Genomic DNA, 11,882 nt, shown 5'->3' on the forward strand with positions numbered 1-11,882 from the left:
TTAAAATTTAATTAATTAACTTTTAATAATTGAAGAAAGAGAGTTTTATAAGAAGAACATTTTTTTAATAATCCAAAAGAAAGAAGGCTTGTGAAAAAAATTCAAAATCCTAATATGGAGGTGTAAACGAGATGGGCCACTCGTGAGTTACTCGAGATCGACTCGAAAAATTCGAGCTCGAGTTCTAACTACTCGAGGTTTATCTCGAGCCGGGATCAAATATCAATTACTAAGACTCCTAAGGTTCACGAGTCTAAACGAGCTTGTTATAATAAAAATAAAAATAATTTTTTTATTATTATAATTGGCCTTTTATACTTTTAAATTTAGTTATTTATCATATAAATTGATTAAATTAAAATACATCAAATTTGATTATTTTTTAATAATAACTTTTATTCTTTATTAAAATTAAGTCCAGTTCGAGCTTGAATATTGTTCCATCTCGAGTTCGAGTTTTGTGTAAAAAGTTAAAACAAGACACCCTTAAAACTAAACTATTTGGCGAGGATAAGTGAATTTTCAGAGGAAGTTTCTGTGAAATTTAACGAGACATTACAAAGTCATATCCTCCGCCAAAAAGTCAGCCCTCCTCGCCCATCCTTCTTCTATCACTCCATTTCTTTTTGCTCGTCTTTTCCAGAATTTCAAAACTCATTTCAAATGGGTGCAAAAAGACCATCACCATCATCATCATCATCATGTAAGTGGACTTATCACGTGTTCTTGAGCTTCAGAGGAGGAGACACCCGCAAGAATTTCACCGATCATCTCTACACAGCTCTAATTCAAGCCGGCATTCACACATTCAGAGACGACGACGAAATCCGAAGAGGCGAGAACATCGACTCAGAGATCGTCAAAGCAATTCAAGAATCACAAATTTCAGTGCTGGTGCTTTCCAAAGACTACGCGTCTTCAAGATGGTGCCTCGATGAACTTGAGATGATCATGGAACGTCGGAGGACTGACGGCCACGTTGTTGTGCCTCTTTTTTATGATGTGGATGCCACCCAAGTTGGGCAACAGAGCGGTGGTTACGGTGAGGCGTTTGCTAGACATGAAACGGTGTTCGATAAGGAGATGGTTGAGAGATGGAGATCGGGTCTTAGACAAGTTGCTGACATGGGAGGCTTGGCTTTGGAGAACAGGTCAAATTCTTTTGAGTTACTCGCTTTTCATTCAATCAACGTGTCCCGTTTTAGAAACATGTTGGGCACTTGATGTTTCGGAAACGAAACTTCATTTTTAACATAGAAAATGTTAAAATAACACTTTTTCCATTTTGATTTTGGTAGGCATCAGTCACAGTATATTCAAGATGTTGTTAAAGAGGTTGGAAATAAGCTGAATCGCATAGTGCTTAACGTTTCTCCAAACTTGGTTGGAATTGACTTGCGTATAGCTGATATTAATTCATGGCTACAAGATGATTCAAAAAATGTTGGCGTAGCAACAATATATGGAGTTGGGGGAATCGGCAAGACAACTCTTGCAAAGATTGTTTACAACCAGAACTTTGACCGATTTGACGGTGCAAGCTTTCTAGGAAATGTCAGAGAACTGTCTGAACAATCGAACGGTTTGGTACGCTTGCAACGAAAACTTCTTTCGGATCTTCTTGAGGGGAAAACAGTCAAAATATACAACACGGATGAAGGAATTATGAAGATAAAAGATGCCATATGCCGCAGAAGAATCCTTCTTATTCTTGATGATCTAGATCAGCTAGACCAATTTAATGCAATCATCGGTATGCGGGAGTGGTTCTTTTCAGGAAGTAAAATTATTGTAACAACTAGACATGAGCGCTTGCTGAGGGCAAATGAAGTTAGTAAGATGTTTAGAGTTAACGAATTGGATGATAATGAGTCGCTGCAGCTTTTCAGTTGGTATTCTTTTAGGCAAGATCATCCTGTTGAAAATTTTGAGCAACAATCCAAAAGAGCTGTGGATCTTTGCAGTGGCCTTCCGCTAGCTCTTCAGGTTCTGGGCTCCTCTCTTTCAGGCAAAAGCACACAAGTTTGGGAAAGCGCATTGCAGAAGCTGGAAGCCATTCCTGACAGTAAAGTTCAGAGGATTCTTAGAGTAAGCTTTGACTCTATAGAAGATGATCATGATAAAAGTTTGTTCCTTGACATAGCTTGTTTTCTCACTGGAATGGAAAAAGACTATGCAATTAGTATACTACAAGGCTGTAAATTCTATGCAGTTGTTGGAATTAACAATCTCATTGCCAGGTGTCTTTTAACAATTAATGAAGGAAACAAACTGATGATGCATCAATTAATTAGAGACATGGGGAGAGAAATTGTTCGTCAAGAGTCTCCTGAGGATCCTGGGAAACGTAGCAGAGTTTGGCGGGATAAAGATGCATTTAGCATATTAAGAGGACATACTGTGAGTATATATAATACTTGTTAGTTTCCGTACGCGAGTGCTTACTTTGTTTTTAAAACTGTCATTTTCACATTTTCGTCGCTAAAAGCAGGGTACAGGAACAGTCAAGGGCCTCACACTAAACCTAGAGATGTTGAAGGAAGCCAGTGCTGGTGAATTAAATACAAAAGGGACACATTGTGAAGATTCTACTGATGAACCAATCCTTCATAACCAAGGAAATCTTTCAATACAATATAGCCGTGGTATCTTCTCTCGACAACCAGTGAGCCGTGGTTTAGCAAATCCATTTTATGAAGTGAACCTGAAAACAAAGGCATTTGCCGAAATGGACAGACTGAAGTTACTCCAACTCGGTAGTGTTAAACTCAGTGGGGATTATGAAAATTTTCCTAAAGGTTTGGTATGGTTGTTTTGGAGTGGATTCCCTTTAAAATCCATTCCTAATACATTCCAATTGGAGAAGCTTGCTGTTCTTGATATGCGCAGGAGCAGCCTAATCAATGTTTGGAAAGGAACAAGGGTATGGCTTTTATCTCCGTTTCTCATTTTCTTTCTCTGCATCTATACTACTAATTAGTTTTTCTTTCACACAGTTCCTAGTTGATCTAAAAATCCTCAACCTCAGTCATTCTCATGGCCTCGTCAAAACCCCAAACTTCATGGGCCTTCCATCTCTTGAGAGATTGAAGCTCAAGAATTGCATAAACTTGGTCGAGCTGGACGAATCCATAGGCTACCTTAAACAACTTATTGTACTAGATTTAAGGGGCTGCAAAAATTTGAAAAGGCTTCCTAGAGAAATTGGGTTGCTGGTATCTCTTGAAAAAGTAAATTTATGTAATTGCTCAAAACTTGATCAACTTCCAGAGGAGATGAGGAAAATGCAGTCACTGAAGGTCCTTTATGCAGATGGTACTGCCTTAACTCATCCAGAAGCTGTGACCGGTCCATGGTACTCAACCTTTTGGCCATGGTCACTACCAAGAAAAGACCCACGATCAATCACTTTTTCATTTGCTATTTTACCCAGCCATTTGGTGACTTTAAGTCTAGCAGACTGCAACCTATCAGATGCAGCTATTCCAAATGATCTACGAGGTCTCCAGTCATTGGAATCTTTAGATCTTAAAGGAAACCCGATCCACAGCATTCCAGAAAGCATCAAAAGTCTGTCTACACTCCAGTATCTTTGCTTGGACAAGTGCACAAGCCTTCAATGTCTTCCGGAGCTTCCAATAAGTTTGGAGGAATTGAAGGCAGAGGGTTGTACATCATTGGAAAGAATTACCAATCTGCCAAATTTGTTGAGTAACTTGCTGGTGGAACTTTTTGGTTGCGACCAATTAGTTGAGGTACAAGGTTTGTTCAAACTAGAATCAATTATGAACATGGACATAGAAATGATGGATGGCTTAGGCTTGCACGATGCATCGTCCTTGGGGAGCTCGGAAATCACAATGTTTAGTGCCATAGCTAATAGAGAAATGAGGACTTCTCCCCAGGTACTCCCTCACCCTTGTCACATTCATTTTGAATTATTTTGGCTTAAATATTAATTTGCCCCCTTAGCTTGTAGGCGATGGAGTACCAAAATTAATCAGTCCCTTGAACTTGTTAATTTTCATCGTTTAGCTCAAATTATGATCTATTAATCCAATTTTTTGGTCAATTAGCCGCCTTCTGTAGTTGTTTTCAATATTGATGCATTTGGTCTAATTGATAAAATTGACAAATTCAAGGGACTAAACGACAGAAAAATTAGTGTATTGTAAGCAAGTTTAGGGGGGCAATCTTTTGGTGAGCACTTAGTAGTTTGTGTGCTTCTTGTAAAACTTATAAATCAATATCTCAAAAGTGGATATTCGGCTGCTCAGGTATTGCAAGAATGCGGCATCTTCAGCTTCTTCCTTACTGGTAGTGAGGTCCCAAACTGGTTCAGCTATAAAAGCATGGACTGTTTGTTATCATTTACAGTAAATCCAGTTTCCGGTCACAAGATCAGAGGTTTAAATTTATGCACAGTATATTCACGCGATCATGCGATATATTGGTTGCACGCTGCTGGTCATTATGCTAGGATCAGTAACGAAACCAAGGGTACAAATTGGAGTTATAGTCCGACATTCTATGGACTCCCGGAAGACGATGAGGATATGATATGGTTAAGCTACTGGAAGTTTGGAGGTGAATTTGAAGTAGGAGATAGGGTGAATGTTTCGGTGCGTATGCCACCCGGGTATTACGTAAAAGAGTATGGCATTCGCGTTGTGTACGGGAAGGATAGCGAACGAGATAGCAAAGGCATAGCAGAAAGCAGGTCGATTTGGCATCAGAATATAACTGATAGAGACTTGTCGCGGTATGAGGTTGGAATAGGAAAGGAAGTTTATTTCCTACATCATCATCCATTTACAACCCCTGATGAACTACTGAAGTTAGCAGCTCCAGATGACTCAGAAAGTGTAGGTGGAAATCAGATGGAATGGAGCAGACATCTTGTTGTAACTGATCCAACTTTGAAGTATACCTTTACTTGAGTGCAGTACACCTATTTTTGCTTACCACGTACTACTCCTCGTTGGTTGCATAACACTCTTAGGGGTGAGCAAAAATTGAATTAAGCTGTTTATCCAAATCAAATCAAATCAAAGTTGAGGACTTTTTTCATTTCTCGTTATAGCACAGAGTTGATGGTATTTTGTGCAGTATTTTCCTGCGGGTTTTGCAAAGAAGTACATGGGTGATGCTGGGGAGTATGTGAGCGTTGCTGGTGACGATAGAAGAGAGTGGAATCTGAGGACCAATCAAAAAAATCGAGACGTTTGAGTTTCGGCAACGGATGGACTGCATTCTATCAAGAGAATGGTTTGAAGGAAGGCGATATTTGCATTTTTGAATTGGTTCGCAAGAATGTGTTCCATGTCTATAGTTTATAGTTAGAGCTGAGCAATTACTTTGTTGGTGACTGCTACATTTATAATTTAAAAACATTGATAGTTCTAAGTAGCCAAGAAAAAACTAAAAAAAACTGAGATGTTAGTTCTATGTAACTTGAAAGGTTTCTTTTATAATTTTTGCCTAATAAAAAACATTAAGAGAACCATTCGTATGAACCCCCATTTATCAACAAGATGAGAATGAAAGTATAGCATCTTACACTATCAAATTACATTATCCTCAAGAAAACATTAAGAAAACTCGATACGTCCTACGATTCAATAATTCCGTATTTAACTGCCTGCCCAACTCTACCATACATGGGTTGCAAGTAAAATAAGTTTACTTTTTCCTACTATAAAGGCTACTCACCTCATTCTAACAAAATTGCCTCTACACATACTTTCCTCTGTATTTTTGTTTCCCTTCTTTAAAAGACTTGGAATCAGCAACTCCATTTATTTGAGGATCAGCAGGACCGAAAACAGAAGAATGTACTAGATTACCTTCTTCTAACCACTTCAAATGGTTTTCCTTGAACTCCAAGTGCTGTAGTCTGGCTGCTTCACCGATTTCATCTGAATAGGGCTTAATCTTCACCATCGTCAGCAATACACGACTATAACGTGAACTTAGGATCTGTTCGGAAGAGGCAACCAATTTAAGACATGGGTGCTCTGGAAATTGAACTTCAACATTCTCATCGTCTCTTAACACAGGATAAAAGCAGACAAGCCTGCCCCCCATTACAAGCATCCTACCAGCAAGGTCAAGTAAATCATGTATGCACTCTGCTAAGCAATACCCACCGGTTGAAGGTATGTGGCCACTTCGCTTGTCATCAGGAACAGTGTAAGGCCCTACAGTTCCCTTCAGCAATTTCCGCCCACCAGACTTGCGTCCTCCAGCTCGAACCCCATAAGGAGGGTCACATATGATCGCATCAAACATCTATTGTTAAGATTAAGAAAAAAGTTTAAATTCCGCTTTATCTCATCATATGAAAAGCTTAAAAAACCACAAATAGGCCCATTAAGTAATTGCTTTTTGTTTTTAAATGGAAGAGGGCAAAATATAAATTGTCGGGAACAGTTCAGGCGAAATCACACCCCAAAAGAGAAGTCATCAAAACACCAATAAGGATGTTCAATTAAGTTAAAAAATATTTGTTATGAACAACCTATTACCACCATACTCTTTATTCCACAACCAAGTTCTGGTGCTCCTAAAACTACTCATCCTCCTTAAAACAAATATCCCTCTTCCAGCAAGCTGCAGAGTTTCTATACTAATGGCCAGCTAATTTATAAAGCTCCTCCAAAGCAGAATATCATCCCATTAACATTTGATGTTGGCATGTTGCATCCACAGAAAGATCCTACCAACAGACAGAGCACAACCCCACTTTGTATCTAAAAGTCATCCAAATGGCATTTGCATATATTCCTGAATTTTCTTTAGCATGGGTTTATAATGCACTTGAGGCAAAAAAAATGCAATTTGGAAATTACATTGAACAGTTCGTCAATGTAACATTAATAGTCAAGAACTAAATGACAACAATCCCTAGTTTGGTTTCCTCTAACTTAAAACAGGAGTATGCAGGCTAAACATTGAATTTTGTGTTTAACATAAATGTCATGTCGTTGGCTACTATATAAAACAAGATGGAAAAATTCACTACCTTGACCTTTTTCCTTTAGTTCTGCTAGAAATGATTTAAGATTTAGAACATGCACTAATCTCAACTTCTCATAATTCTTGCTTTTTCTGTAGTCAATAAATGTGCTTCTATCCAAAGAAACCTATTGATAGAACATTAACTCTAAAACATTCTTTTAACTTTAACATAGACTTTGTTCGCAAGGAAGATCTAAGATTGTAATTTAAAGAAGAAACAGAATAGTTACTCCATGCACTAGGCAGATAATCCAATTAAAAAGGCCTTCCTAAAAAAATTTAAGAGGAAGAACTTTTAAAAGAACATTTACATGAGATTACCTCTTTTAATCCAGAACGCCAAGGAGGAAGATTGTTGTCCGCCCTTAAAAGACCAACCGGAGAAGGTAATCCATACTGCAAATTAGTTGGAATTAGCCATATGCAGTTTTACATACCAATTTCAAATTTAGATTGTAGTTAGATTTAAAGGTTAAATAACAGAATTTAGAATTGGTGTTTGCTTTAATTATATGTTACAATGTTTAGCGCATACATGTTTCTTCGGGTAATTGCTCTATGCATGGTAATTCAATATATGCATAATTGATGAAAGTGGCGGAGGAATATATTCGGATACGTATTAGAAAGGTGAAAATCAAATATTATTTCGATTACGGTAGAAAAGTAGCAATTTCTTTTTTTTAATCTATATCTTAAATCTTTATTTCTTAAATTTGAACTAAAATCCAAAATCTGAAAGCTTTACATTTCAAATATTCATATATATATATATATATATATATATATGCTAAGAACATAATATGACCAACTAAAATTATGGGAAGAGAAAATTTCATTCATCAATATAACATACACAAGGACAATTCTGAGATGCAAAACCTATTAACGGAGAATATGTTCCAAATGTCAAAATTTACCTGCTTGAAATTACTCCAAACATTACAATCAGGGCCACGTCCATCACGTACTACCCTTATATCGATATCAGCTCCCTGAACATATACAATTTGTAATCAAAATATGCAACAAGTTTGCATGAATTTCCAAACAGATTCAAATTTAGCCAGAGAATAGCATAAAAGAGTGAAAAGAAGTACAAAACCATAGTAATTGCTCCAAAGTGAGCTGCAGCAACAAGAATGCTTCCAGTGCCAACAAAGGGGTCATATATGAGCTTTCCTGGTGTGACCAACCCCTGATTAGCCATTAAGAAAGCCATTTCAGCATCCATGGCTGTTGGGCCAAGATATTTGCGGCTTTTTAACTCGTAAGTTGGTATCAGCTTCCTATCAGCACCGCCAATTTCGCGGCCAAAGAAAATTCTTCTTTGAGCAACTGGTGGCAACCCATTATTAACTCCGTAATTATCAGTTTCCATGAGCCAGAACTTGTACTCTGGGTTTTTTAAATTAACCCGTCCCTGTAAGAGTAGTTAGATTTGAACCATGAGACTCTATAAGAACTTTCAAGCTCATTCTATTCATCGAAGAATGATAATTCTACAAGTATCATATAATCGTGTGCATTAGCCTTAGAGTAAGTTGTGTCTGTCCCAGTCAACAATAATGCTCTCCTTAACATGCATTTCATCTTACTAACGCAGAAATATAGTACCAAAACTGTTTAGTTTTGTTAATGAAATTGAAAAGGTAACACTTAAATCAATAGCTCTAAGACTGAGAAATTAAATAAGTAATCATTGAAAAACACTTTCTTGAAAAAAGTAAAAGTAAAAGAAAAGCCTATAGAAACAAGAAAGACTAATGATGTTGAAGTTTAAAATGCAAAGTCTTAGACAGAAAACCACTATTCGAAGAATTCTGCAATAAATATAATTCTAACTGCCCACATCAAAAGCAACAAAATTACAATTGACAATGCTAAATCGTTGCTGCCTCAGACAACTGCAACTAAAAACAGGTTAATTGCTTTGTCAGAAGATAGTGATTCACTGAATAAACCACAAATAAATGCTATCACTTGGACCAATACATAGCTTCTCATTATTCTACCCTTTCAAGGGATAGATGGCTGTTCATGTTTAATTATTTTTGTTTGGGAGGGCGCACCAGCAAGGTACTATTCTCTGGTCCTCCGGCGAATTTCATACATACTAGTGAAATTATCTTTGTAATCCTCTGAAGCGAATCATTTGACAGTAGATACCAATTCTAGCCTATCTGTTTACTAACTTTATGCAACAGCAAGACACTACTCTCTAGTCCTTTGGTAAATCCTAAGCTTGTGAAGTTACCTTATGTTTTTCCTCTAAAGAGAATCATTCAAACATTTGATGCATTTACGTTAAACTGAATCCTGACAGAATCAAGGCACTTCTTGCCATCAATTGAATTTTCTTTCAAAAAAACTTTAATTTTCTTATGGAAAAAGAAAAAGAAACAATTTGAATTGAATAACAGCAATTACAGTTATACTTTCAAAATGAGTTAAACTCTTGCATTTTCCGTAAGCTTCCCAAAGACTCTCAACATCCAACTCAAACTAAAAGCACAAAACAACGATAAAAAACACACCTTGAAAGGAATATAAGCAAGCCCTTTAATCCGCTGATTTTGCTCGTCAAAGCTAAGTACTTTCCCAAAGGTATCAACAATAATCCTGAAAGTGGAATCAGGGCTCAAATAGGGTAACTTTCTATCATCTGGATATCCCATTATAGCTTCTTTGAGTTCCTCGCCGTCACCTCCCTCTCCCCAAATCTCATACATTCCTTTCACCAGTATACCTAACAAACACACAACAACAATAACTAAACACATAACCAACACCCAAAAAACATACAATCCATCAAATCAAAACCCACTTCAATAATTAACAAATTCAAACTGAACGCAATTCAAAAAGCAGCTTAAACTAATACCCAGTACAGATAAACAAATTAAGTTAATACCCAGTTCAAAAGTTGGCATATTGAACATTAAATCAAGGAAAAAAGAGAGAAAAAAAAATACTTCGATCGGCAATGTTGGCAGCAATATGTTCATTTGGAAGATTGACAAAGTGAAAAGGCGAATCGGGATGGTGATGCAGAGGAAGCTTCCAGTCTAAGGATGAATCTGTAACACCAAAAAGTTGAGAAAGAGACTCAACTTCTGGTTTTCTATAATCTAATAACCTGTGGTAAAATACGCACAGATACCACATTTTTATTTTCAAATTTAGGTTATTTGTTGCTGTTTTAATGTAAGTTAACAGAAACACATAAATCTCTAAGCTAAAACCCTACATAACTTTACTCAACGGGAGAGTAACCAGGAGTTGTCCACTCCAGTTTTCTTTTTTTTTTCTTTTTTTTCCAACTGAGTAGACTCTACTCAAATTTTAAAGGGATGATAACAAAAGTATCTAAAATTTTAAAAATATTTACAAAAATACATGTATATTTTTTTTAATTACAAAAATACGAGTGGTTTAAAATTAATTACAAAACTACTAAAAAATGAAAATTATTTACAAAAGTGTGTATAATGTCGGTATAATTATGGTATAATTTCGGAATATTAAAATTATAAATCAGATAATTTAAAAATAGTATTTGGTTTATTATTGGTATAATTTCAGTATATTTTCGGTATATCGATTATAAAATTTTATATATATTTTCTAGTTGTTAACAAGTATAATTTTTTATATATATATTTTCAATATAATTGGTAATGAACTAGAGAATTTGTATATTGTTGGTATAATTTTAATATATTGTTAGTTTAATTTTTAGTATACGATGTAGTGTAATGTTGGTGTAATAATAAAATTTGCAGTATATTTTGATGTGTATACTCTTGGTATACTGTTGGTATAATATTAATTTAATTATTAGGATACAATTTGATGCAATTTTAGTAAATTTTTATTTAATATTAATAAAATCTCAGTATGTATAATGTTGGTATAATGTTGATATAATGTTAGTTTATTAGTATACTGATATTATACTGACAGTATACACCGTATGTTTGATATTTTTTTTAATTTTTTAATACTTTTGTAAATATTTTTAAGATTTTTGTAAATGAAAAAAAAGTCAACATGTAAGTTTGTAATTATTTTCATTTTTTTTGGTATATGGTATAATTTCCTTAATTTGAAATTAAGAAGCAAAACTAATTACTAATATTTTGAAGGGTTAATTTCATAAAAAAATTGTGATTTTTATACAAAATTTTATTTTAATCACGACTTTAAAAAGTTGGCACATAAAATTATGAAATTTCATTTTTTTAAAATCTATGACAAAATTAAATTCTGGTGTAATTTTGTTGGCGTGGCTACCGGAATCCGGCAGATTTGACAAAAAATGAAAGGTAAAAATACCATAAAATAATCGGTGATATATTTGAAGACAAATGGAAGTTCATGATTTTATATGACAACTTTTAAAGTCATGATTAAAATGAACTTTTACAATTGACACTTGACAGTCTTTTTTTTAATATTTAATATTAATAATTTTAATAAAATGTCATGAATCCAATTAATTCACATCGGATATTTAATAATTATATTAAATAGGGTTAGTGGCGAAAAAAGCCAAATTTTTACGATTTGTTCTAATTTAAAGTAAACTTTTTAATTTTTATAATACAATAGTCAAATTGCATTTTTTTTGCAATAATAGCCAAATTTTCATTTTTTGTTTTGTTTACAAATTAGTCATTAATTTGGTTATTATTGCAATATTTACAATTTGGCTATTGTTAAAAAAATTAAAAAGTGTGATTTAAATGACAACATCGTAGAGGTTTGCTTTTTCATCCGTAGGCCTAGTTAAAACGTATCCCAACAGTCTTCCGTCTTTATATTTGTATCTCAACTATTCATGCTAGTTCTGATGATAT

At 34.9% G+C, this 11,882-nt stretch overlaps 2 protein-coding genes across 4 annotated transcripts; one reads left to right on the forward strand and one right to left on the reverse strand.

The window, feature by feature from the left end:
- Nucleotides 1-495: 495 nt before the first annotated feature.
- LOC126686902 (disease resistance protein RPV1-like) lies at nucleotides 496-5,503 on the forward strand. Of its 3 annotated transcripts, XR_007644014.2 has the most exons (6): nucleotides 496-1,151; nucleotides 1,299-2,400; nucleotides 2,489-2,923; nucleotides 2,997-3,905; nucleotides 4,278-5,004; nucleotides 5,110-5,503. XR_007644014.2 is itself a non-coding variant. In XM_050381193.2 (5 exons), exons 1-5 carry the CDS (start codon nucleotides 664-666, stop codon nucleotides 4,938-4,940), a joined length of 3,597 nt encoding a protein of 1,198 aa, XP_050237150.1. In that variant the 5' UTR covers nucleotides 496-663; the 3' UTR covers nucleotides 4,941-5,503. The 3 variants fall into 3 exon arrangements, 2 of the variants coding, with proteins under 2 accessions (XP_050237150.1, XP_050237160.1); XM_050381193.2 differs by having other exon boundaries at nucleotides 4,278-5,503; XM_050381203.2 differs by having other exon boundaries at nucleotides 497-1,151; nucleotides 2,492-2,923; nucleotides 4,278-5,503.
- A 3-nt stretch (nucleotides 5,504-5,506) lies between these two features.
- On the reverse strand, nucleotides 5,507-10,335 carry LOC126686952 (uncharacterized). The gene is made up of 6 exons (XM_050381270.2): nucleotides 9,996-10,335; nucleotides 9,558-9,769; nucleotides 8,126-8,443; nucleotides 7,941-8,015; nucleotides 7,342-7,416; nucleotides 5,507-6,291 (listed from the first exon to the last, which is right to left on the reverse strand). Exons 1-6 carry the CDS (start codon nucleotides 10,186-10,188, stop codon nucleotides 5,734-5,736), a joined length of 1,431 nt encoding a protein of 476 aa, XP_050237227.1. The 5' UTR covers nucleotides 10,189-10,335; the 3' UTR covers nucleotides 5,507-5,733.
- Nucleotides 10,336-11,882: the final 1,547 nt, after the last annotated feature.

This window comes from Mercurialis annua, linkage group LG1-X (assembly GCF_937616625.2).
Source record: "Mercurialis annua linkage group LG1-X, ddMerAnnu1.2, whole genome shotgun sequence".
Taxonomy (NCBI): domain Eukaryota; kingdom Viridiplantae; phylum Streptophyta; class Magnoliopsida; order Malpighiales; family Euphorbiaceae; genus Mercurialis; species Mercurialis annua.

Excerpts from the sequence above, each read along its gene's own strand:
- LOC126686902 (XM_050381193.2), top strand. The coding sequence starts at position 664 with ATGGGTGCAAAAAGACCATCACCATCATCATCATCATCATGTAAGTGG. Across the intron at positions 2,401-2,488 it reads GCATATTAAGAGGACATACT|CAGGGTACAGGAACAGTCAA; the intron begins GTGAGTATATAT and ends CGTCGCTAAAAG. Across the intron at positions 2,924-2,996 it reads ATGTTTGGAAAGGAACAAGG|TTCCTAGTTGATCTAAAAAT; the intron begins GTATGGCTTTTA and ends TCTTTCACACAG.
- LOC126686952 (XM_050381270.2), bottom strand. The coding sequence starts at position 10,188 with ATGTGGTATCTGTGCGTATTTTACCACAGGTTATTAGATTATAGAAAA. Across the intron at positions 8,444-9,557 it reads TTGCTTATATTCCTTTCAAG|GGACGGGTTAATTTAAAAAA; the intron begins GTGTGTTTTTTA and ends CTACTCTTACAG. Across the intron at positions 6,292-7,341 it reads GGCGTTCTGGATTAAAAGAG|ATGTTTGATGCGATCATATG; the intron begins GTAATCTCATGT and ends TCTTAACAATAG.